This window comes from Haliotis asinina, chromosome 6 (assembly GCF_037392515.1).
Source record: "Haliotis asinina isolate JCU_RB_2024 chromosome 6, JCU_Hal_asi_v2, whole genome shotgun sequence".
NCBI lineage: Eukaryota > Metazoa > Mollusca > Gastropoda > Lepetellida > Haliotidae > Haliotis > Haliotis asinina.
The window spans coordinates 24,004,311-24,031,113 of NC_090285.1; the positions used below are offsets into that span (position 1 = coordinate 24,004,311).

At 37.4% G+C, this 26,803-nt stretch overlaps 2 protein-coding genes across 9 annotated transcripts in view; one reads left to right on the plus strand and one right to left on the minus strand.

Annotated features, from left to right (window-relative positions):
• Positions 1-15,012, minus strand: part of LOC137286238 (PAX3- and PAX7-binding protein 1-like) — a 47,403-nt gene extending 32,391 nt beyond the window's left edge. Inside the window, exons 1-3 of one of the 2 annotated variants that reach the window (XR_010956987.1) lie at positions 14,661-14,978; positions 13,646-13,812; positions 11,957-12,053 (exon numbers count right to left, since the gene is read on the minus strand). Coding sequence is in view for 1 of the 2 variants with exons in the window: in XM_067817968.1 (XP_067674069.1) it covers positions 11,957-12,053; positions 13,646-13,812; positions 14,661-14,943 (547 nt within the window). In the remaining variant the exon portion in view is untranslated. Of the gene's footprint in view, positions 1-11,956; positions 12,054-13,645; positions 13,813-14,660 lie in introns of both variants that reach the window. The other variant, XM_067817968.1, reaches the window with a different exon arrangement.
• Positions 15,013-15,568: 556 nt separating this feature from the next.
• LOC137286451 (mitogen-activated protein kinase kinase kinase 7-like) overlaps positions 15,569-26,803 on the plus strand; it is a 68,024-nt gene continuing 56,789 nt past the window's right edge. For 3 of the 7 annotated variants that reach the window (XM_067818328.1, XM_067818321.1, XM_067818327.1), the window contains exons 1-9: positions 15,592-15,784; positions 20,112-20,291; positions 22,936-22,981; positions 23,472-23,610; positions 24,202-24,326; positions 24,489-24,617; positions 25,204-25,261; positions 25,912-25,984; positions 26,627-26,702. In XM_067818328.1, coding sequence (XP_067674429.1) covers positions 15,725-15,784; positions 20,112-20,291; positions 22,936-22,981; positions 23,472-23,610; positions 24,202-24,326; positions 24,489-24,617; positions 25,204-25,261; positions 25,912-25,984; positions 26,627-26,702 — 886 coding nt within the window. In that variant the 5' untranslated portion in view covers positions 15,592-15,724. Of the gene's footprint in view, positions 15,785-20,111; positions 20,292-22,935; positions 22,982-23,471; positions 23,611-24,201; positions 24,327-24,488; positions 24,618-25,203; positions 25,262-25,911; positions 25,985-26,626; positions 26,703-26,803 lie in introns of all 7 variants that reach the window. The other 4 variants (XM_067818324.1, XM_067818326.1, XM_067818322.1 and 1 more) reach the window with 4 other exon arrangements.

Here is a 26,803-nt window from a genome sequence, read left to right on the forward strand (position 1 = left end):
AGGATGTAGTCTCACTGAAGTCAGTGCTTGTTACTACACATACAAGAGACAAATAAACAACAAATACTGTGCATGATACTCACAGATAACAAAGATAACAGACCAGGTCAAACTGCAAACCAACTCGCGAGGTATGCGAGCAAGTATGGTTTTACACTGCTTTTAGCAAAACATTCCAGCAATATTGGAATTGAACCTGGGTCTTCAGCGTGACAAGCGAACGTTTTATGCATTAGGTCTCCACACCACCCGTGTGAGTGTGAGGACGTAAGCTGGAGTCTGTAATACTGCAACAGCTGAGCAAAACATTCAGCTTGATGACAAACCAGTGGCTGATAGTATGAGCAATGGTTGATAGAAAAGGGTACTGAGTGATATCCAAACCTCTTTTTAGTTGTGTCTAATGATTTGAATGGTGTGTTGTTTTATGCCAAAATCAGCAGCATTCAGGCTGTAAATATGTGAGTCTGGACAGGAAAATCAAGTGATCAACAGCATGAGCATTGATCTCCATAATTAGGATAATATGACAAGGACAACAAAGTCATCGATCCTCACTACCTGAACCTGTTAGTCACTTCTTATGACAAGCATGGGTTGCTGAAAACCAATTCTAAACTGGATCTTCACAGGTCTGTGTCTTATGACAGGCTTACTGGACTGGGGTCTTGGTCTCATGCCAACAGACAGTTTAAAAAAATATTGTGAAAACAGATTTCAAAGAAAATATTGCTTGTTTTCAACATAAAAAACAGTCCTGGCAAAATGGACTTAATCCTTGCCATTTTTGACAGTTACTGCTGAATAGAATACATGTAGTTACTATGTGGAAAAGAACAACCAATAATACTGCAAGATAATGAAATCGTACTACCATTTCTGAAATCTTGAAAACAGATTTCAAAGATTTCAAAGAAAATGATATTGCTTGTTTTCAACATAAAAAACAGTCCTGGCAAAATGGACTTAATCCTTGCCATTTTTGACAGTTACTGCTGAATAGAATACATGTAGTTACTATGTGGAAAAGAACAGCCAATAATACTGCAAGATAATGAAATCGTAATACAATTTCTGAAATCTTGTTGGGCCAAAAATACTAAAACGTACATTGAGTTTGTTATTTTCTCAGTTGGAAAGACATCATTGTGACAGAAATACAGATGGATGTAATCTGCCAAAGTACACTCCAGTGGAAAAGGCGTGTAGATTATAAGACTACTTGTGCAATCACAGGAGCTTATCGTAAGTGTAACTAAGAAATTTTACGATGATACATTTAATTGATCTTACACAAATTGATCAAATAAAGTGTTCACTGATCTTTTGACTATTAAACTTTGATTACTGATTTTATGAAATTTTAATCAATAACAGTGTACACTATCTTTAAGAACAACGTAAACAACTGGTGTACATGCAAGATTTTAAATACCTCCAGGTAGGCTCACGATTGCAAGTCTAGGCAATCTACAGCTTGTCGAGGGAGCAGTCATTTTTTCTTCTGCAGGTAGTGGCTCACAGTGTAATAACAGTTTTAGCATGGATGCATAAATTATTTAGACCCATGCTTAATTACATTTAAACAATTAATGTTTGATAATGTAAACATTCATTATGTTTTGAAAATGCACTTTTCTGGGACATATAATACATGATTGAAACAAGCAGCTTGATTAGCTGAGCAGACTGTCAACAAACTGCCTGTTTTCCTGCACATCGTGTTGGCTTTAAGGTAAGATTTTGCTTTTCCAAAAGGCTCGTTTCCCACCAAATGCATGATCAAGGATGGAAATGGATAGCTTTATTGATATTTGTTACATCTACTCTTAGATCTATAGCCTTTCTTTTCTGATTTATCGAAGTTGACAAGACATCTTGACTTCAAATTTATAATTGTATCATTTAATATAAAATAAGACTACTCTTTATTATCCCCAAGGGAACTGTTTGGCATCATATGCAGTTCTCTGGTTTTTTCTTTCACAAAACAGCCATACATAACATTGCAAATAGTAATCATAAAACTATTGTTTAAAATAATCAGGTTATAAAAAAATCAATTTAGTAAACAAACACAGATATTGACTAGAATTTTGACAGCTGGCTGTAAAAAAATTGATCCAAATTCATATTTGTTGTCAAATACTCTGTGATTTTCAATATCCTATGGTCAAAGTGTTTTTTAAATAATTTCTAAGAAGAATGGGTTTGATCTTGTGCAATTTGACAGATCTTCAGAGGTACAAATAAGCTGCATATCTGCGTAAATTATGCAAATATTTATGTAAAAAAGTCAACTGCATATAAGCATGCTTGAATTTTTGTAAATACTCAATAAATGTGATGTTATAAGTCACATGCATAAAGAACAAAAACAGATAAAACAACTGGGGTGTATTTAGAGCTTCTATTTCAGCACATGAACTTGGCAACTTACAGTCTCTCTTACCGTTTCTCATATTACAAATCAAACATCAATAACAAACATTTAAACCAACATTTAGACTATTATATTTTTACAAGTAATGGAAAATGGCAAAATACTCAATCGAGTTGGGTGCAATTTAAAAGGTTACTCACAGGAAATGTCACACTGCATGAACCTGTTTTATATTGTATATTTTCCCTTCTTGATAGTCTTTACAACTGAGTGAGGACACGTTTTATGCCACCTTTAGCAATATTCCACCAATATCACACCAGAAAAAGGTTTCCTATTAGAACTTACCCAGTAAAAGGCAGTTAAATAAAATTAACATGGATTCAACTTGATACATATTACTTTACTTTCAGATTGTCATCGGCCTTCAGTCATAGTCTCTTCATGGTCTGATAACACTTTCAAATGATGGACTACTTTCTGATTAATTAGGACACTCAGCCCCATTGATAATTTTTATGTTCTTTTCACATATGGACCTAATAAATTCAGTCTAAGTAAACTTATCCTCAGTGCTTTTTGTTACACTCCACCACTGAGTCTAACAAAACCTTATGGGAGGTTGAGTCAGGTAACCACTGAGATTGACCAATCAGAACACAGCTTACCAAATTGCGAAAGTGCACATTCGCACATCCCTTATGAACTTTTTATCTCGAAAAGGTTCGTATCCGAACGATTCGGAATGCTATTTAGTGTACGATCTCTCCCAGGTGATGCACATGGCGTACATACTACCATGACAACGGTGAGTAAACAGTCCCTGAAAATAATGTTTTTGACAATATTCAAGGATGTTATCTTGTGGAAATATTAGCTAATGGTAACCATGTCAACAGAAACCCAAAAGCATATATACTGCAGGTCATTTTGTTTGTGGAGAGATCTGTGTCGGTGACCTGAATATTTTGAAAGTCCCTCAAATCCCTAAATAGTAGCCGTTGTCTGATTGGTTAAATCTATTTAATCGTCTCGCATTTGATTGGACAGTCATTGATTGTTCAAAGGTTACCTGATACGACCTTCTACTAGGTTTTGTTAGACTCAGTGGTGTAGTGTAACGAAATACACCGAGACTAAGTTTACTTAGACTGTAATAAATTTTGAAGATCATCATTTACAAATTCAACAAAAACTGAGCATGAAATCCTGATAATGTTTCCACGGAGTGTATGTGTTTACGAATACATTTTTATCACAATCAGTGGCCAAATGAACATGAATTTGACTGCACAAAGGGCTATTTTGACCGTTGGCCAATTGGTGAGATCAAATGTCACTTACTGTTTAGTTATATGATGGCATTGGGATTGAAAAAATGTTTAGAATTTGAGGTCAATGGCCTATAGCCAGACATTTGTTCTACTGCTTTTTATAGGCTTCAAAATCACTGCTTTAGATCACATAAATACATAATTCCATAGCTTGTTAAATATGAATGGACATATTTATATACTTACATGAAAAAAGAGAAGAAAACCAAGAATTAAGACAATTACCTTTGGACAATGAGATCATATATTTTATTACAAGATTACTCTTGACAGGTAAATATGTCTGTGAAACACAATTCTTCAGTTCTTCAAGACACAATTATTTCCTTGAAACACAGTTCACTAATTCTTTAACAAACGTGTACTGTACTCTCCTCATGAATGACATCTCAAAGAAATCACAAGAAAAAACATAGGATCACTGAAATAACGGATAAGAACCTCTTAGGAAAATGACAAGAAAACGAAGAAAATCTCCACCCAAAGAGTTCTATGCCAGTTAGTTGCCAGTGCCATGTGCCATGGCTTGGATAGAGGCACCAGCACCGCCACTCTGGCCAAACTGCTGCTGAAACCGTCTACCCTCAGCAGACTGCAGCACGGCCATTGCCTCCCAGCCCGTAGCAATGAATCTGTCCAGTTGGGGCCCACCTGCTGGGATATCTTGGTAGGTTGGCCAATGTGCATTATGGCGAGTGGCAAGTGCCTGCTGTAACACAGTTATGCGCTCCTTAAGAGCTGCATTTTCTGTCTGTAGATTCGAGATGGATGACATGTCTGAGGATGCACAAGAACTAGGAACACTTTCTGTCTGGAGATCAGACAAGGATGACATATTCGAGGATGCAGATGAATGAGGAACAGATGCACATGGTGTTTCATGCTCATTTTCAGGAACAGTTTCTGTCTTTGGAACAGACATGGTAGAGCCAGAGGTTGAGGCATTCACTGATCTCTTCTTCCTACCCCCCCTCTTTCCCCGGGGTCGCCATGTCTGCCAGGACAAACAACGATTCCCAGGATCAACAAAATTTTCATTTCTCTCCTCCGTAACAGTGACACTAGTGCAAAGTTTATCAACATTGGCAGTAATAACATGTGAATTCAAATGCTTGTGAGCAATATGGTACTTTAAACATTTTAAAGAGGATCGAGCTTCGCTACATTTCTGGATGGGACAAGTGAATGATTTATGAACCCTATGATGCGTCTGCATCCAATGCTCTTCAAATTCCCGTCTGGACGGAAAGGTCTTAGAGTCTGGACAGACAGGGCAGTTCATGTTTGGAATATACTTGATGTATTTCATTCCTGGTGCCCACTCTTTGACTTCTGTTTGCCCTGTTCCTAATTGCATCAACATGTCTTCATCAACTTCTGGGTTCTGTTCATCAGCCGTAGTTGCGACTGCAAATATGAAGTAAGTAACACTGACATGTGGCAACTTCAACAGAGGTTATCTCCTTTCTTTATTCTTGATACAGATACATCCAGGAAACATGATCTTTCAACTTCTTGAATAAGAACTAGAATGAAATCAAGACCAATCAATTGTGTCCAGTAAAAAGTGTATCCAATCCAATTTACATATATATATTGGCATTTAAAATATATGCTGCTGAGCATTCAACTTAACCTTCATAATGAAACATATTCCCTGGATCTCATTTTGATCTGTTGCATCCAGATTGCAACTGCAATAATCACACCTTCACAAAAAAAAATAAAAATAAAAAGACAAACACAGCAAGTAAAGTATTGATTTTAGGTTCATTTGGAGTAACAGAAGAGATTCTTTAGGACTACATAGCCTTGCTGATTGGCCATGCTTCAGTCAAAACGTTTCACTTCCCATGCTGTACTTCTTCTTTTGTATTTAAGAAAATGTTTTCAGCTACAAAGGGAAGACTCCTAGGCATATTCAAACCACTCTGTGAGTTTCAAAACATACTTGTCTTGCTGCTGAACATTTTTATCGGGGATGAGTTGGATCAAGAACTGTATTTCGGTACTCATTGTAAGTTCATTTGGTGCAAACCCAGTAAACTCATGCCCAGAAGACCTGCAAGTTGCCAACACAAAGGCAACTATGTTCCATGACTTTTGTATCCCATTTGAATCCTTGTAGAACATAGCACTCAAAGTTGAAACGAACAGCTGTTGTTCTTATTTCTACAATAATGAGCACCAAACTTAGTTCTTGGGGGGAGTAGCCTCATACTGTCTTCCCTGTCCACTGTGTATTACCACTAGTGCTGATGTACCAAAGCAACAAATGGGTGTTTTCACAACATGAGGCCCGGTTACAATGTTGAAATTTAACAACTATGTTTGTTTACAAATTCACTTTTTATGTTACAGACTGACAGAATACACTCTTTGATGAGTGAATGATACCTGGGCAGAAAATTCATGTGAAATTCATATTTCTATTTCTTCTCATAATAACAGTGTTACATTAGCATGTCATAACCATCACAGTGTAAAATATTCAAGGTACAACAGAAACATTCTTTGGGACATCATATGGACGTCTAGTTGTGAAATCACCCAAACCCACTCTTCTACAATATTCCTGGCTAATGTTCTAGCCTCAGTATTTGGAATAGTATAAGACCACTTTGTAGGGCATCTCTAAGCACCAATTGAACTTACTACCAGTTTATACCATTGGTCCTAAAATGTCTCTGTAGTAGCTCCAACGGTAAGCGACCCGTGAAGGTCCCGGGGTAGAATAGGCCTTCAGCAACCCATGCTTGCCATAAAAGGTTGTTGATCACTGGATTGTCTGGTCCAGACTCGATTATTTACAGACTGCCACTATATAGCTGGAATATTGCTGTGTGCGGCGTAAACTAAACTCACTCACTCACTCCAACACTCCAACGGTAATCCAGTTACATTACTTGCTTCGTGGATGCTCTCCCTTAAAAGGTTGTTTCCGAACTGAACATTATCTGCCAGTGACATTTTTATTTATCAGTTTCCTATGAAAAAATCCCTTTTGTAACAAAACTGCTCATGTTACCAGAGAGCCTTAAAAACATTTGAAGTGACAGACATCTCTTTCTGCTGTGGTCTCATATCACTTGCTCTGGCTTTGCAGATGAATGCATTACCATCTTCGACTAAATATTAATTTTCATCTGGAGATAATGGTTTATAATGACCATCTTACTCCTCGAAGGCTTGGATACGAACCAGGGCCTACAGCTCAGAAGATTCCAAACGACCCCAGACTAGCAACTTCATGAGCAATAACTGCTTAGTTCTTGTAAACACCTGTCCACCTGATTTATCAGGATCTTAATGAGTTAATCTGCTTTCACAAATTACAGCAGAACTATCAGTTCTGATGAAAACATGATGTCCCAGAAAATATGAATGCCTGAACAAGCAAACAGTGACCAGTGCAAGAAGTTCACATTGGGTTCACAGGTGTTCCTCTCTGCTGCAGTCAGAGATATCACAGAACTAATTCCTGAGCTTGCATTTGTGCCAAGATTGCTCCTAGTCTTTCACCTGAAGCATCAGTGTTAGGAATAACTTGGGCTTCTGGTTAAGAAAAACCAAGAATCAAAGCAGAAGTAAAAGCGATAAAAGAGCTACTTCACTGGTCAGTCTTGTCAAGGGTCTTGCATTCTTTTAAATCTTGACAACAAATCACTTGTACTAGTTTGCACACCTCAAACCCTTAAATTTTTGTGACAGCCTTCGTTCAGCTTACTTCTTTAACACATTTGCTGAAATAGCATGCCAAAAGATCAGTTTGGTCTGAAAGAAGTGTCTTTTTTATGCTTCAGTAAGGGTTTAAAAATCCCATCGCCCAATGCTCAGGACAAGTCAGTTTTCACTATGTTATGTTATACCAATAATGGTATCTTACTTGTCTGTGGGCTACCAAATAATTTCCACGAATGGTTTCAAACTGAAAATTAACATAGATTTCATTTTACATCTGCTCAAAATATAGCCATTTAATTTCACAATGATAATACAGTAGAGTTATCTTTCTTTGCTATTTACCATTTTTCGATAAATAGTCCAGTAAACACTAACATCAAATACCATGTTGATTTATTCCTTTAGAATGAAATCATCATGATTATGTCATAAAATCAGGACAAGTGGTCAGAAAATTAATCAGAACCAGTTACTTTCTTAAAGTTACTTTCCCTAAGGCAAGTGGCTTTAAATAAATTTATGAACCCCTGCCACGACACAATCTCTCATTAGTCTTTGGCTAGTGTGTCAAACAACATAGACCTTATTGTTGACAATTCTCTCTAGCAAGTCAAAATGTACTTTTCTTCTGGCAGGTTGGGGATGTACAATCGCTGTTACAGTTTGATGAGTGGTCTGCCCAACAAACTTGCACTCCTTGTAGCATGCAAAAAAAAATGTCAAGAAGTTGGAGACAAAGAAACCTGTCTACTTCTGAAAGCCAAAAGAATAATTACTATGCGCAAAGGCAGAGCCAAGAATGCAGCAAGGTAATTATTGTTCTCGGAATGAATGATCAAACAACTGTATAATCACTTACTGAAAAAAACAACAACATGTAGCAGATAATGCCTAAAAGATATAGTGATGAAAACACAATTAAACAACAAATACAAGATGTGACAATAAATTACATGCAGAGATACAGATATCTTTTTGGGACATTTAGTTACGTATTTGCTTGTGTTCATCTCAACTGGGTATCCTAATTATCCTTTGAGTAACCTATTTTTGTTCAAATGTTGGTTTACATGTTTGTTACTTATACTTGATCTGTAATATGTGAAATGATAAGAAAGACTGCAAGTTGCCAAGTTCATGTGTTGAAATGGAACCTCTAAATATCCCTGTTATTTCATCTATCCAGTATGCAAGCTGTGCAAGCTGGTTCGACCTCCTTAACACTGGCTTCCCCCTACATCAACCTATTGTCACTGCATTATTACCTATTCCATTGTTTATTGTTAATCCCTTTGATGCACTCCCTATGTTGTCTTACTTACCCTCTGTTACATGCACATAAGTCGGATCTGTGCAGTATTATTTCATTCTTGCTTGACAACAGTATAAGAAGCTATACCGAAATGTTGCCTCATAATAAAAAAATAAAGAAGTTGATATCCTTAAAGTATCATATTTGGAGTATTACTGTCTAAGGTAGGAAAAGCCACGTATGAAACATGCTGATGCTTTGACAATATAGGATTATAGGGTACATCTCATGATCCTAGGTGAGCGAAATTCAGAAATTCCAGAAGTGAGCGAGAGTTCAAAGAGGACAATTGTAATTTTAATAAGGAAAGTTTATTGTTTGATTGCAGCGTGATATAATGTATTAAACAACTCCTTTAACACACCGAATGCCATCAGGCAAATGTTCAAGGCTGACAAGAAGGGTGGCTTTCCTACATTCAGCAGTGTATTTTGCGGACAGTGCAGATTTTGAAACTTGTGACTATAATGCTGATGAACAATTCCAGATGCTTGTTAAAAGGTCTTCTTTATCACTCTGGAGGCAATGTGATACTTGAGAGATGTGGTTGCGTGCATTGGATGAATCAAATATTGCCATTAGAAAAATATGCAGTTTCGCCGACTATGTGATAGAACAGTGGGAAGATTCTACAGATCAGTTAATGTTGAATCATTTCGACAGTACCGGCCCAGAACCACCAACCACGTAGAAGAACAGCACTTGAACTTCAACTATCATGGTGCAAGTTACCCCAACCTCTTCAAGTTCACTGACTTACTGTGACAGGAGCAGAACACAATTAAAACTAGTTTTATACAACTGAATGCTGGAGGTCGTGTCCTTCCTAAAAAGAGGAAGAAATATAGGGCTCTCAACAATGCCCTTGAATCAGAAAAATGCCACTTGTGGATGGACATATCAGTAGAAAGCAGTAGAATGATACTCATTCTCATTATGTAGAACAGTGAATGATTATGATGAATTATTGTAAATGTTATTGTTATCTGTGCATATGTCATTATGTCTCCTTTTCATTATCATAATATAGTGTAATGATTATTGACAAATTGCTCTGCAAGACTAAAAAAACAATTTATTTGTCCATAATCTTTGATGCCAATTACTAAAATTCCATATCATTTTGATGCGACAACTGCCTGGTCGGTTTACCAGCCCAGTGTGTCTGGGGACTAGTGACTTTTGGTAAAAAATCCGGCCTATGTGTTGAATGGGCTATCAGACACAATCTTCACATCAAGTTTCCACATGAAATTAAAGTTTTTTCAAGGCCTATAAATCTTTTTAACGGTTATTTAAGGCAAAACTAAATTTTTGTGGCTTTTTAAGGTTAAGTGCCCAAATTCCAGGGCCCACTTGCACAAAACGATCTTCCCGCTACAATTATTGTAAATCCTTAAGACTGCGATTGTAGGCTTAGCATTATGTTTGGAGATTGCTTTTATATTACATAAAACTGTACGATTCACCGCGACGCTTCAACAACACGTAGAATGCAACATCGATTTAACATCAGAAATATCGTTATTTGCAGTGGTGAACAAAATCATTATCAAGGCGATATGATAAAGTACAATTCTCACCCGATTAAGTGTTGGAAAAAGTATGAACACCATACCTTTTTGATAATCAAGGAAAGGATAGTAACGACAGGTGTCTGCATGCGAATAGCAGTGGCCATGACCTTTTGAACAACACAATGGCAGCTAATCGTTTTTACGAAAGATGGGAGTGGTTTCCCTTTACATATTATGCCGTTGCCGTAAAATCTGTCATGCCCAAATACAATGTATGTTATGTTGAAACAACGCAGATCTCCACATATATTTCTTTACGGTCATGTCAATGATTTTGTCTTAGTTTATCATTAAAATAATCTACAGTTGGATAAAGTACAACATTATGTTTCTTTCCAATTCTAAAATCTAAACAAGAAAGAGTTTTAATCTATGCATTTTGAATATAATACAAGTATTCTTCAAACAAGAAAATACACTTGCTGAAGCATGTGAAATCTGCGTAAAAATCTTTTAACAAAAAGAAAAAATAATTATCAACATAACAGCGTAAAGTAATTAACATACTGTGGGTAAGTATTTAATAACACATGCAACACACACAGAATAATATCGTTTTCATATTTCCCTGTCATGCATTTTCCGTAACACTCCCAGTCATGTCACCCTTTCATATCTTTACAAATCTAATGTTTGTGGGATATATTTGGGATTTTACTTCGGATAACATGAACCAGATGCCAAACTATGTTTCATTGACAGCCACTGACAAATCATGGTAGATTTAGGCGTTATATCATAAGTACATTTTAGTTATATGTTATCTTTTAACCTTCATGATTATTAGGTCAATAACTCAAAACCCACAATTGTTAATGTATTTGTTTGTATTTCAATATTTTCATAAAACATGATATTTCTGTGGTTGCAGTATCACATTCTTAGTTCGTATATCAAATTAGAATGAAGAAAAATTAGAGAATAACCCATGTGGTATGAGTGATTATCTGTTATCTTCCACGTTATGACTTCCTTCAAAGATTTGTGGGTTTTTGATTTCTTTTGTTTTGTTTTCATCAAAATTTTGCAAGGTGCCCTTAAGGAAGGTGTATCAGTTGTGTGCAGTAGCCAGTTTCACGTTTTATTTGCACAACATGCTATGTACACTTGCAGACAACTGTAGACAGGAGTCAAGTTTAAGAAATTTCTACCTCCATCGTTGAAGAGTTTGATCTTAGTTAAGATTGTGATCTTAAATCCATGCTGTCTTTAGATCTTTGTGCAAGTAGATTAGGGCAATTGTATGGTGATTGTAAATTTGATTGTAGGGCCTAAGATTGATTGTAACTAAGATTTCTCTGTGCAAGCGAGCCCAAACTTTTTCAAGATAGTGCGTACCCTGCACCTGGGTGTATGGTGATACCAACCTCATCTGAATTGACCCATGCAAAGCATTGGCGTACTGGTCACCTACCCTGCCCTGAACCGGAATCATCTTAGGATTTGTTTCTGAAGATCTTGAGAAAATGCATCTTCAAATATATTACTTCTAAATGACAAGTTAAATTTTATCAGGAAAACTGTATAGTTTGCCTAGTTTACTATTACTATTAGTCTCAAATCTGTGTTGGTTCAGATAATTGAACACAGCTGGTTGTCTGCCAGGCTCCAAACACATCAATAGCAGCTGCTTTTAGTGAAAAATAATTAAGCTGGATCCACTTACTTGCCAACATCGACCTGAAAACCATTTTCCCATCCTCGTCACTATCTTCATCCTCGTCTTCATCCCCATTTAAAGTTCTGATCTCTTCTCTTAGTTTCTGAAAATAGACAAAACAATCCATACATCACAAATGGAACAAATCTGATTTTGATGGAAACATTCTCTAAGTCAAATTCTACATCTGATTTTCATGATCTGTATACAGTAAGTGTTAGTTGGGTCACAGGTCGCATTGACTGAAACATTTACACTGGGGTGCATTAATCATGTCAAGTGATGCTTGAATGACACATTGGGCTGTTAACTAAATAACTTGAAATTGGGAAATAAGCTTCAACATGAACACGCAGTAAGACTTCCGCCTGTATCCCCCCATAATTAAATTGATGAGGAAGTGTGTCTTGGAGTGGCATTTTTAGAAGTTCCATATGCCTTTCAGTATGTCCAGATACAGTGAAAGAAGCATGTGAAAAACAATCCTTATCAGAGGAGAAATATATATTCCAGTGATATATGATTTGGAAGGAATGAAGCTTAAGGGGGGATACGGGTGGAAGTCTTTTTGAACAAACAATGCCACTTAGAAAGTGGTCATGGTTGGGATTAAACTTTGTCCGTAAAGTACAGGTTCCAGTACTTACTGAGGTTGAGTCCAATCTCAGATTTTAATCCACACTTTCAGAAAGAGTGACCTAACTGCCGGCATACAAGGTCACATCCTCAATATCCAGGGCATGTGTTCCAATAAGTCTCCACTCTACCCTGGATACATCTACGTTACCTCCCTTTGCTGGCTCTGCATTCTCACAGTAGCCAATCAACTGAGCCACCGTTACAACTGAGCTTGCCAGTGTCAACAATGATAGCAGTTGCTGCTGCGAAGGTTTGGTAGCAGTGTGACTCAGATTTGGGAGAAATCAGACAGACAAATTGACAGGTCCGATACTTTAAAAACATGTATGCAAGAACTCCTTCTACCTCTTTCAGAGAACCTCTGTATGGCTTGTGTTGCCTAGTGTAATTGACCTAGATAACTTAAACCATGAAAGTGTGTTGTGATTGCTAGGCACAGCTTCCCAGTGAAAACACATGATTGGCTAATAAAAAAAACACAGCCAAAGGAGAAAATAAATTCATTGGACTGACCCTTAGATGCATCCAGGGCATAGTGGAGACTTATTGGAACGTATAGAGTTATCAAGAATACTGAGGACAAAGTCAGTGATCTAACCTACAAGACACTGCAGGTTATGCAAAAGGGGAAGTCTACATCAAGCAGGTTAGATCAATGGCTTTGCTTGCAATAAGGTATCTGCTGGATTACAGCTTCCAAACAAGAAACAAACTCAGTCAGAAAGTACCCTGCTTGACAGCGATATAAGAGTCTGTATCGAAATGTCACATCATCCTAATAAATAAGTTGTTCATCCATAAAGTTTGTCCTTACCCAACCAAAAAGTACTTGAATGATCTCAAACGTGCAATCCCAAATATAACCTTTGCTACACATACTTAAAGGTCTTCATCTAGTAACAAACTTCTTTTGACTAACTTATTGTCATAAAATCAGATGCAACTTAGAACCAACTTACTATTCAGAGCAAATGTTCTTTCAATTTGATTCTGTTAACATTTCTAACTACTTGTACATTCACAAAAAGAGTACTAGCTAAAGAAGCAGCTCTTCACCTTCAGCTTTTCTTCAGCAATTTCCTGAGGCTCTTCCTTGATTTCCTTCTCTTCTTTCTTTGGACTGTCTGGATTTTCCTCTTTCTCCTTAAGGCTTTCCTTCTTCAGCTGTTTGGCAATACGTTTACTGTGACTAGATTTCTTGACTTTAAACACTTCAGTGTCACCTGGAAATTCCAATTTTAAAACATTTTATGAACATAATCATGTATATAGCATAATTTTATATTAATGGGGATGTAAGAAATCTAATATAAAGCAACTATGATACACATCATGAATATTAGGTCGAGAATACACACTAGCTTATCCTCTGTTGATGTATTGTTCATCATATTCAGTGAAACCATACGAAAATATTTTATTTGTTTTGATCATAGTTAATATGTCATGACAATGATGATAACCATGGTACTGTCAAACTGAATCTATAAGAGTTTTAATAATAATCAAGCTTGGCTTGGGCATATTTTACACATCTTACTTTTATAAATAAGACCCTTCAAAAAGCCATGCCAGCCCAAAACGTTAGTTCTCCATTCCATCACCTTTCATTATTTGGTGTACCCTGTTAACTTAAAAATTACAATAACCCTACAGATAGAGCAGCACAATTTGGCAACCCTTTAGAAGTTGGACTACTAGGAAAGGATAATGATAAAGGTTTGTCTCAGACTGTTGGGTAGAAGTTGTTCAGTAAGAATTCCGTCTGTAGCCCCCACCCCCATCAAAAACCAAAATTGCAAACTGACATGCATACCTCACTCTAAATATACATTCAATAAACTAGAACAGGTATAAAAAACAATCAATGAATTCAAATCAGTGTTGGAATATTACACCAGGGAAGGACTCCCCTAACTATTTAAAAAGATGGGGTACGGGCGAAGCTCTTGACAATTCTTCATTATTCTTGCTGCTCTTACTAAATTCAACGGATATTTGCGAAACAGCGAGCTACATTTCCAGAAAATGATAATCTGACAAAGTTTATTTACAATCACACAAATCGTACCATCTTCCTCTGTGTCAAAGCTGAGAGGTTTGACCTTCGAAGGGTCTACTTCTTTATCACGTTTCTTTTTCTTCACTTTCTTTAACTCCGGAATTGGTGGTGGTGGTGGCAGTGGCGGCGGTGCACGCAAAATGTCTGGACAATCATCATCAATGTCCATATAATTTCCATTATCTTCATTATCAACCTCTGCGAATTTATTTTCGTTTTCCTGATCAGAATCGCTGTCAGTAACAACCTTTCTTCGAAAATTACGTTTAGGTTTCTTGAACATTGTCGCCATTTGCAAATCGTATGCCGAATTTAATAACCTGCGAAAGATATGCCTATGAACGCGATGATACAAAAACAGGCCCACAAAAACTCCTTGCACGATCGGTTATGCTTATCGAAACGCCTTATGAACAGTAACATCTCTGCATGGAGCTGTGTTAGCGCGCGTTGTTCGCAAGCTCTGCATCAGCGTGTGGCATCGTTAAGCCTCATACACAGGAATAAACTGCACCTGCAATAAGCTTGGCTGCCTGTCGTATAAAGGGAAATAACTGCGCTTAAGGCAGAATGTTATCAATGTTTTGCCACCTCAGTATGAAAATTATAAAATCTGAATGATAGGGTCTAAAAACAAATCCAGGGGTTTGTTTAAGTATTCGTTTTTCCATTGCACTTATGTTTGAGCAGATTATTTGATGGACGGTGTGATTTCACTTCGGCTTCCCTGGAGTTGTAATCAGGACAACGTATTACAATCGAATAAACAGATGGGGTATATTTTACAATTTAATACAAAACAATGACAGAAATAAAAACCACTACATTTCATTTGCTTCAAATTAAATATGAATGATAGGTAAACATTGATCACTTGATAGCGTTTTCACCTGGAAGCGTATTAAAAATATGTACTGTTGTTATTAGTTGTGCTAGTAGTATTGACATCGCCCATGTTTACGTTTTTAACATGGGTGCTTGACAGAAATGTTCGACTTGAGCATTATCTGCTCTAATAGGCGATACAAATGTATTTTACTTTGACTATATAACCGGGAGTGTTGAGCGGCGAAATGGAATCTCCTCCTACCTTTGTAGAAGAGATCGAGTTCCACGAACTGACATTTCACGAGGTGCGAAATATGTTCTTCCTACTTTTTAGCCTTAATGACAAAAGTTTGCGACAGCAAGACAGAAATGTCTAAACAGTAGTTTTATATCATAGCCCACGACATGTACATTTGCTGTGATACAATTAGCATGTTATGCACTACACAGATGTTAAGCAGTTCCATGTCCCACTCGTTCACTGATTAACAAGACCTTTAAGTCATACCCTTTCAGTTCGAATAAGTACTTGTCATTTGCAGCTATATATTTACGGTTGTGCGCTTGAAGTTTGACATATACAATTGATGTTTTGATAACATTTAACTGACAAGCATTCAACAATAGCAAATTCATGACATACAACTTTGTATGTTGGACGCAATGTTTACCATTATTCTTTATGGAAAACATGCCCTTTGGAAATGCAAGCCCTCCTAAGTATTGAGTGAGTGAGTGAGTTTAGTTTTACGTCGCACTTAGCAATATTCCAGCTATATGGCGACGGTCTGTAAATAATCGAGTCTGGACCAGACAATCCAGTGATCAACAACATGAGCATCGATCTGAACAATGGGGAGTCGATGACATGTGTCAACCAAGTCAGCTAGTCTGACCACCCGATCCCGTTAGTCGCCTCTTACGACAAGCATAGTCACCTTTTATGGCAAGCATGGGTTGCTGAAGGCCTATTCTACCCCGGGACCTTCACGGGCCTAAGTATTGAAGGAATTGCTGACTTTGTTTACATATGAACATCGGAAGCCCCGGGAGCATGCCTTATAACACTCTTTTCCAGTGATGATCTTTTCCTAAAAAAATAATCTATAGCTCTGACAACACCTCTTACCTCAATGCATTCAACAGGGGTGGTCAAAGATGGATAATTATAAAAATGAAAACAGTAGAAACTAAAAACCAAAGTAACTGAGATGGATGCTCCTTGCAGTGACGCCATGTTCTGATGTGTGAGTTTCAGGATGCGACTGACAAATGCGGAGCTGAGAAATCTCTGAAGATGTCCAATCTTGTTTCAAGTATTACCGACAATGTTTCCGATTGGGGCGTTGTGTTTATGTTATTACAGCTATACTACCAATATTGCTGCAATTGTTTCACGAGTGGGCTGCGTTTGTTTACATTTGAGATGCAGTTCCTTCAAATTTGCTGTAATTCCTACAATTACTTAGGGGGAGCGTGGAAATGTATTGTTATCTAAGTGATACAGTCAGTGATGTTATAAACTTATCTTAATCACAGTGTCTGCCCAGAAAACCTGAATATTTGATGCACAAATTATCTTAAATATGCACTGAATTTAAAAGCTTGCGTCATTGTTGAGGCAATTCAACTGGACACTCAGTTCTGATAGCCTAAGCTTGTAGTTGTAATTTGCTGTTGTTTGAATCTACTTAGTTTAAGGTTTGCCAGTTAATTGCTCAGTGCTGATGAAATACTTCACCTGCATTACCTTTCTTTTGTTTTTGTTTTCATCGTTATTAAACAATCACAGTTGATGTCTTCATGAACGTTCCATACTGAAGTTGACTCCCCCAAACATGTCCACACATCACAGTCATGATGACTTCTAAATGTTCATGTCTAGTACAAGCACTGTAAATATCGTTTTTGTAGTTTCCAAGTATTGGGTCATAATATATTGCATTGTATTTGTTTTAGGGTTAATTGTTTCATTTTTGTGGAGAGTGAACTTTAGTTTAACAAACATTTTCAGACCATTTGAATTCAGTGTTAATATATTTTTAAAATTTAGAAACGTTCTATGGTGCAGTGTGTGAAAGCATTTCAAAATCCTGCAGGAGAGACTTGCTGGCTGTAAACAAGCTTGCCTGTTTAAAATCTCACAAGGTTATGCATGCAACAGTATATTTTTTTCAGACATTTCATTCTGCAAAGGTGTAAATCAATGTCATCCAAATTGCAAATTATAAGTTAAATATTGTGAAAGTGGGCAATTTGATCTTTTAATCTTTGGTAGCTGAGGGGTAAGCATAGCCTAGTGGTTAAAATGTTTGCTGCTCACGCAAAAGGCCCGGGTTTGATTCCCCGCACATGTACAACATATGAAACCCATTTCTGGTGTTCACCATTGTGGTATTGCTGGTATATTGCTAAAAGCAGTGTTGAGTTCAGCTCACTCACTCACTGATGTAAATTTATTTTAGTTTTTTACTTTTGATGGTCATGTTTATCTGGAAAGAATTTAAACTTTACCTGATTATTGCTCATCCAAGGTGAAACTTTGTCCAAAACCTTTATACTATTTATAACAATGTAATGTGATGTGGAGTACTGTGAATACTTTCCATATGATTTTCTTGTCTGTTGCAATATGGAAATTGTTAGTTAACGATTGAACCTTTTAACATTTGAGTTAGAACTGACCTTCACCAATAGATGCTTGTCGTTTGAAGCAACTAGCAGGATTGGGTAGTTGGGCTTGTTGACTTCATTGATTCATGTCATCATATCCATATTGGCCCCTCTGAATCATCTGTTTGAGTACTTGCATCATCAACATCTCCAGGGTATTACTTTCTGATAAGTCTCCACTACACCCTGGATGCATCTACTCCTCGCCCCGAAAATTTTCTTACCTCCCGTTTCTGAGTCCGCATTCTCACAGTAGCCAATGAGCTTAGCCGCCGTTCAACTGAATTTGCAAGTGTCAACAATGATAACGGTTTGTTTGCTGTGTGACTCAGATTTTGGGGAAATCAGACAGACACATTGATAGGTCTGAAAATTTGAAAAAGATATATGCAAGAACTCCAACTGCCACTTTCAGAGAACCTGTGCACAGTTCGTTTAGTGAAGTTTAATTGGTTTAGATAATTTAAAAAGTGAAAGTGAGTTATGATTGGTTTGCTCAAGTTCCCAGTGTATACACCTGATTGGGAAAGAAGCTTGGCAAGGGAGGTAATAAATTTATCGGGCTTAGCCATAGATTCATCCAGGGTATAGTGGAGACTTATCGGAGCGTATACCCTTAGTGATATCGAGTATAGAGTTCCAGCTGATGTAGCAAGTTCTGAAAATGTTTCAGTGCATTTATTCACTAACAGAGAATCTGGTCAACATTTGAGAACAACAGTAGTCTTGATCACTAAGGAAATGTTCAGGTCTTTATAAAATTCCTACAGGTGTTTCTGAATTCTTTGCTGGCATATCACGCATACTTGTATCTTCTATATGCAAAGCAATCTAATTAATATGATCAGTATCCATATTCTCGCCAAGACCTTCATCAAAACCAGTCTCACATGTAGACAAGATGAGGCACATTCTGTAAAAGATGATAAACTAATCACCCATCAACAAGAAGATAAAAGAATCACCACCAAAAGATAGATTACTCACCCATGAAGAAGATAAAAGTATAAACTGTCATTTTTGTTTAGAAATGTATGCAGTAATCAGGGGGAAATGTTTCCAGAATTTAAAAAGTGAAAATGACATGAAATGAAGGAAAAAAAACTGTTGGCAATGCTAATTTTTGGGTGGATTCATTAAAAGGGATAAAGTTAGCATACTTACCAGCAATGTTTTAATAACATCTACATAATTATTTCATTTTATATTTGAAACTCTCATTAAGAAAACCACGTTTACCGTGATGAAAATAAGGAAAAAGATCCATATTTATATATTATAGTATATGTAACTAAACAACACACGTTCTAAAGTGACCAGTTGTGTGATGATGAAATGTCTTGCTTGAAAGGTTATCACTTTGGTGGATATGGCAAAATACCATCTGCTTATAAGCTTTATTTTCTCGCAAACAACCTTACCGAAAATTTAAAGCTTACTCGGTCCTTCCGTCAAAGTGTTCTGAACATAATCTGGTGCTGTCATTTCTTGTGTGTTTGAATGGAATGGACAATCTTGCATCTTTAAATCCAAACCTTTCTCAGTCCTATGTCTGCAGGGAATCTCTGCATAGTGATCTTCATCCATGTGCATTTTCAAGTTCTACGTACTGGTGCGACACTTCCTGGAAGTAGATATGTATTGACCAGCACATACGCATTATGTTTCTATTAGCAGTCACCAAGGACAGACAAGTCATGTTTTTAGAGAGGGCAAATGTTCACAAGTTTGTTGGGTCCAATTATTTATAGGTTGCTTTTAGTGTAGCAGGAATATTGTTGAACAAGAGAAGTTAATAACTGTGAGGAGTACATGACTGACCTCCTGGTGCTTTTTTGAACAGCAACAAATAATCATGATTTTAGAAATAAATAATTGGTAAAATATATTTTGTCTGGTAAAATTACATCCATCCATGGATCAATTTGAGTTGTCACTATTGTAATGTATCTCTTTTAGATTGTTGGTAAAGGAGCATTTGGGGTTGTGAGTAGAGCTAACTTCAGAGGGACTGATGTTGCTGTCAAGATAATCGAAACAGAGTCTGAGAGAAAGGCCTTCATCACCGAGCTTAAACAACTGTCAAGAGTCAGCCATCCCAACATCGTCAAACTGTATGGAGCATGTACAAAGTCACCGGTAAGTACTCAAGCTGCTCATGTAAACCCATGGGATGAGTCCCAGTACACTATGCTTGCCCCAGTGAAAATTCCTGGTCCCACTTGCACAGAGCAATCTTAGTTACAATCAATCTTAGGCCCTTACAATCAACTTTTAGTTTACAATCACCATACAACTGCCTTAATCCACTTGCACAAAGACGATCTTAAGATGGCATGGATTTAGGATTGAGATCTTAACTCTTCAACGTTTTAGGTAGAAATTTCTTAAACTCGACTCTTGTCTACAGTTGTCTGCAAGTGTGCATAGCATGCAGTGCAGATAAAATGTGGAAGTGGTTACTGCACACAACTGACATTCCTCCCTTAATCACACCTTGTAGAATTTTCATGAAAAAAAAAAGAAAAACAAAAACAAAAGAAAAACAAACATTGGAGGAAATGAGATAACGTGGAAGAAGGGACTGATAACATGGAAGATGGAAATGATATAATAATCACTCGTACCTCGTTGCTTATTCTCTAGTTTTTCTACATTCTAATTTGATTTATGAACTAAGGATGTGATACTGCAACCACAGAATATCATGTTTTATGAAAATATTGAAATTCAAACAAATACATTAACAAATTTGGGCTATATGAATTATTGATCTAATAATCATAGAAATTAATAGATAACAAATAAATAAAATTTCCTTATGATATAACTCCTAAATGTACCATGATTTGTCAGTGGCTGTCAATGGAACTTAGTTTGGCATCTGGTTCGTGTTATTTGGAGTAAAGTCCCAAATATATCCCACAAACATTAGATTTGTAAAGATATGAAAGGGTGACATGACTGTGGGAGTGTTGTGGAAAATGCATGACAGGGAAATATGAATACGATATTGTTCTGTGTGTGTTGTCCCTGTTGTGAAATGCTTATCTACAGTATGTTAATTAATTTACGCTGTTTTGTTTATAATTATTTTTTTCTTTTTGTTAAAAACACCTTTTACGCAAATTTCACATACTTGTATTATATTTAAAAATAGATTAAAGATTAAAACTCTTGTCCCTCGTCAGATCTAGTTTTAGATTTTAGAATTAGAAGAAAAATAATAATTGTACATAATTGTGTACGTTATCCAACTGTAGATTATTTTAATGATAAACTAAGACAAAATCATTGACACGAACATGACCGAAAAGAAATATATTGGGAGATCTGCGATGTTACAACATAACATGCATTGTATTTGAGCATGGCAGAATTTACGGCAACGGTTAAATATGCAAAGGAAACCACTCCCATTTTGCATAAAATCCAGGAATAGCTGCCCTTGAGTTACTGAAAAGGTCATGGTCACTGCTAATCACATGCAGACACCTTTCGTTACTCTCCTTTCATTGAGTAGCACAAAGGTATGGTGTTAATACTTTTTCCAATACTGGACTGGGTGAGAATTGTACTTTATGATATTGACTGGATAATGATTTTGTTCACTACCGCATATAACGATATTTCTTACGTTAAATTGATGTAGCATTCTCTGTATTGTTGAAGTGTCGAGGCGAATCATACAGTTTTATGCAATGTAAAAGCAATCCCCAAACATAAAGCTAATTATTTACGTGGAACTGACAACAATGTGAACGTCAGTTTGCTACTGACTTCAATGATCTTAGCTCCTTACAATTGGTTCCGACCAATTGTAAGTTGTGATTGTAACTTACAGTGATCTTAGCCTACAATCATTTTGTGCAAGTGGATGGTGACTGTAGCTGAAGCCTAAGATCGCAATCTTCTGGATTTGCAGTTATTGTAGCGGTAAGATCATTTTGTGCAAGTGGGCCCTGGTCAAAACAGACTACTGGAACACTATGCTAGCCCCAGTGATGATTCCTGGTCAGAACAGACTCCCAGTATGCAATGCTTGCCCCAGTGATAATTCCTGGTCAGAACAGATTCCCTCTACTCTTCGCTCGCCCCAATGAAAATTCCTAGTCAGAACAGACTCCCAGTACGCAATGCTTGCCCCAGTGATGATTCCTGGTCAGAACAGACTCCCAGTACACTATGCTAGTACCAGTGAAGATTCCTGGTCAGAACAGACCCAAAGTACACTATGCTTGTTCCTTGGCCCCTGTGTATGCAAAGATCAAAATAATTTTCAGCGCTGTTCCATAGAATATGATTGTTGGAGGAGATTTCATGTTATTATGTGATTTCCATGACCACTTCATTGTTAACTTGATAATTTATCATTTATTGGTGCCTAGTTTTCAAACACCACAAACTTTCTCAAGAATTTGCTTAAATTTAGAATCTGCTATAATTTGAAGCCTTTGCCAGTCAGTAGAATTCATGCCGATTTCAATGCATTAGTTTCAGACAGTAGTTTGATAGGTCTATCCTGGTGTTGGACATTGCTTCCACTCACTGTAAATATATGAGCATAAATATTTTTATTATTCTAATTAAACAGACAACAATCTGGTGACAGAAATATTCCTTCATAAGAGCTGCCAGGCATTAGCATTGTTCGTACTGCAGACTTATGTGATACTTTTATGTAGACATATCAGTATAATAGTCATACAATGACAGCAAATCTTGCTACATCTATGTGATTCGCAATAATGATTGGTACTTACAACTGGTTGTTGTTTTGCAGGTCTGTCTTGTTATGGAGTATGCAGAGGGCGGGTCTCTCTACAATGGTATGTTTCATTTATTATGTTTTATAAATCTATTTCACTGTCCGATCACAGTTTTGTAGAGTGTCTGCTTGGTGGCTTATGTGGATGTTATTGAGTGAGATTTCCGTGACAGATCAGTTTAACTGTTCTGAATGGTGACATTAGCAACACCACAGCTCAGTGTAGCTGTTCTGAATTGCAACACCACAGATGAGTTTAACTGTTCTGAATGGTGACATTAGCAACACCACAGCTCAGTGTAGCTGTTCTGAATTGCAACACCACAGCTCAGTGTTGCTGTATTGAATGGTGACATTAGCAATAGATCCACCTTGATGTTATGTTCAGCCTGATATTTGGGTTGTTCCGTCTTGACCATCTGTTTGACTAAAGTTTTGGCTTGGGATCAATGCAATATAATTTATGATTGAGTGGTTGGAACTAACTGGTTATACTGACTGATCACTGACTGTGTTGAAGACTGTTATACTGAGTGTATGTTCTGTTTCAGTGCTACATGGCTCTGGTAGACAGCCTAGCTACACGAGTGCCCATGCTATGAGTTGGGCCCTACAGTGTGCTCGTGGGGTAGCATACTTACATAACATGAAGCCCAAGGCTCTCATTCACAGAGATCTCAAACCACCAAAGTATGTGACATCGATTTCTTGTATATGCATGTTCAGCAAGGATATGGCATAAATAGTACAACTGGTAGTATACAATTATCTAAAGGCTTCATGAATTATTGACTTAGGTATAGAGAAACCAGTTATATCAGGTTCCAGAAATATAGTAAATCTGAAAAACATGCGTGCGTGTCTGATGCGGAAAGCCTGATAATCTCAAACTCTGCAAATCCAAAAGTCTTCCTTGTACATTACAAGGGAGCCTCTCCAGACATGATTACTTCTTACCTAGTGGCTAAAGTGCTCGCTCGTCATGTCAGAGAACTGGCTTGGATTCGCCACATGGATGCAATGTGTGAAGTCTATTTCTGGTGTCCCCACCATGGTATTTTGGGAATATTGCTAAAATCGGCTTAAAACTAAACTGACTCACTCACTTCTCACCTGCCTAAGTAAGGATACCTTCATCCACAAATGTATTATGTTGCACAATTCTACTGTCTTGATTAACTAGGTTTGAATGTGTTACATTATTGTGACAAAGTTTTTTTGCCATATATATTTTTAATGTTTGATGGAAATCTGATTTGTTAACTTTCTTTCTTTCTGCAGTCTCTTGTTAATTATGGGCGGTACAGTGTTGAAAATATGTGATTTTGGCACAGCCTGTGATATCCAGACGCACATGACCAACAATAAAGGGAGTGCCGCTTGGATGGCGCCGGAGGTGTTTGAAGGTGAGCTGGGGATGATGGGCAGGCCTAACCTGCAGACAGTATGATAGAGTATGTGTAGTGAGATTTAGGTCCAAAATGTACTTTAAAAAACTTTTCAGTCTACTGATCAAACTGTGTTGATGTTTGTAACAAGACTTTGTAAAGTTGCTCTGTTTTACCCAGGGTGCAATTACAGTGAGAAGTGTGATGTGTTCAGCTGGGGTATCATTCTGTGGGAGGTGATCACGAGGCGGAAACCATTCGATGAGATAGGAGGACCAGCTTTCAGGATCATGTGGGCTGTTCACAATGGTGAGTGAGGTCACTGTGTCCATCTGTTAACTGGAACCACATTCAGGTTCATATGGGCTGTTCACAGTTGTGAGGGAGCAACTTTGAACAATGAAGAGTTAGTTTGCAGGACGTTGGTGTGAGATAGCAGACATTAAACCCAACACTTGCAACAACTGCAATGCCTGCTCCAGCTTAGAGGTGAGGCGAGGTGAAACAGGGTTTTACGTTGTCCTCAAGAATATGTCTGTCATATATTGATGTGCATGCATGTGTATGCGTGGCTGCTTGTGCAAGCCCAGATTTAATATGTTTCTATAGTGCTAAATCATTGGGATACCATGCCTCAGTTAAGCATGAATACCCCACTCAGACACATTATATTGACTTTGAGCTGACCAGTCCTTGTTGTACCCATTAATTCTGAATGCCAGGGCAGGATCAACAAGTACCATATTTTAATATCTTTTGGTGTGATGAGGACAGAGATTGAACCTGCAACCTTCCACTCTCTTCCACTAAACCACAGAGGCAGTCTACTTCAGCTTGTACCAAGTAGTTGGCAACACTACAGAGCTCTGTATTAATGCTTACTTTTGTGTTCTAGGTAAAAGGCCACCACCAATAAGAAATATACCCAAACCATTGGATATACTAATGCAGAGGTAAGTAGCTGACACTTTAGTGTTTGACAGAAATCTCACTGAAACACTGTAGAATATCATTAATACCTTGTCCATAGTTAGTAAATATGCTTCACAAAATAAGTTCAGGACCTCCCTCTTTCGTATCACCTGTTAGTTTCATTAACATGAACAGTAGCAAAGAATTCAGTGGTCCTCATATTGAATAGTATGTGAAGTAAATTATCAGTATAATCCTATATTAAATACAGACCATTTAGAAAGTGGTATGATGTAGCATGTTATATATGGAATTGCACTTTATAAGTAAAGTACTGATTCTAGCACTTTTGTTGGGTTGAGTCCTATCCAGGATTCGTACCCACACCCTCAGAGTCGGGTACCAGTACACATGGAATATGTATGGATTAACAAGGTATTTTGTACAGGTCATTTTAAGTGAGTGAGTCAGCTTGATTTAACTCTTTAAACAGTGTCTTGGCTTTATCACGTAGTCTACTGACAAACCAAGAAACATTTTCTGGTTAGATTGGTGTTTGAACATAGGTTGCATACATGTCCGACAGGTGTAGCTGTATCCATGATTTTAGGGTTTTTGGTTGAACTGGCCGTTAGTACCCCATTTTTCTTATGCATGATATTGTTTCATCATCTACATGAATTGAACTCAGGTGCTGGTCAGGGAATCCCACTGAGAGACCATCCATGACCGAGGTGGACAGAGTGATGACACACCTATTTCAGGTGAGTGCCTGCGGGATTTATAACCTGGAGATCACTGTTACAGGGAGGCAAAGTAATATTTGATGTTAGGGGAGGAATGAGCGTGGCTTTCCGTGTAAATCTTGATATGTACTCTAGGGAGAGGAGTCTCTAACACCACTTGCTAGCCATGAGAACCTACTGAACATGAGGAGTAGATGGTAGTATGTCAATAACATATACAGTGTTCATTATTAAATGTCTGGCTATGGTTACATTTTGTAATAAGTTGCTGTATGAGGGTTACATATCGCTAATATAGTCACTCTGGAAGTCCTGTGGTGAGTGTGAGACCTCAGAGCTCACAAGTAACGTTGTAGTAGAATATAAAAAGGGCGTTAATGAGTATGGTGCTTTCAGCAGTATATCAGCAATATATGATGGAGACCAGAAATGGCCTTCACACATTTGAATCACGTGAGGAATCAAACACAGATCTTTATGAGACAAGCCAATGCTTTAACCGCTACAGCAATCCACTTTCCTGGAAGAATGTGAAGAAACTTTGGTGTCTTCCATTTTGTTTATCAATGAGAGTAACAGAAAATTCATGCACTGGCATATCACTTCAGAACCATGTAAACATTTCAGTTCATTACAACATCACTCATTTTGCTGTTTCAGTTTTTCCGAGGTGCTGAAGAACCCTTATTATATCCCCAAGCCAGTGATTCGGATGAGGAGTTGTTCCCCAGTAGTGGTAGGTGCTTGTACTATAGCAGAATATGTCCCCAGTGCCCTGGTCTTGTTATTGGAGTCAGCGTATGAGGATCAGATAGTTCCATTATATCACTTGACAGA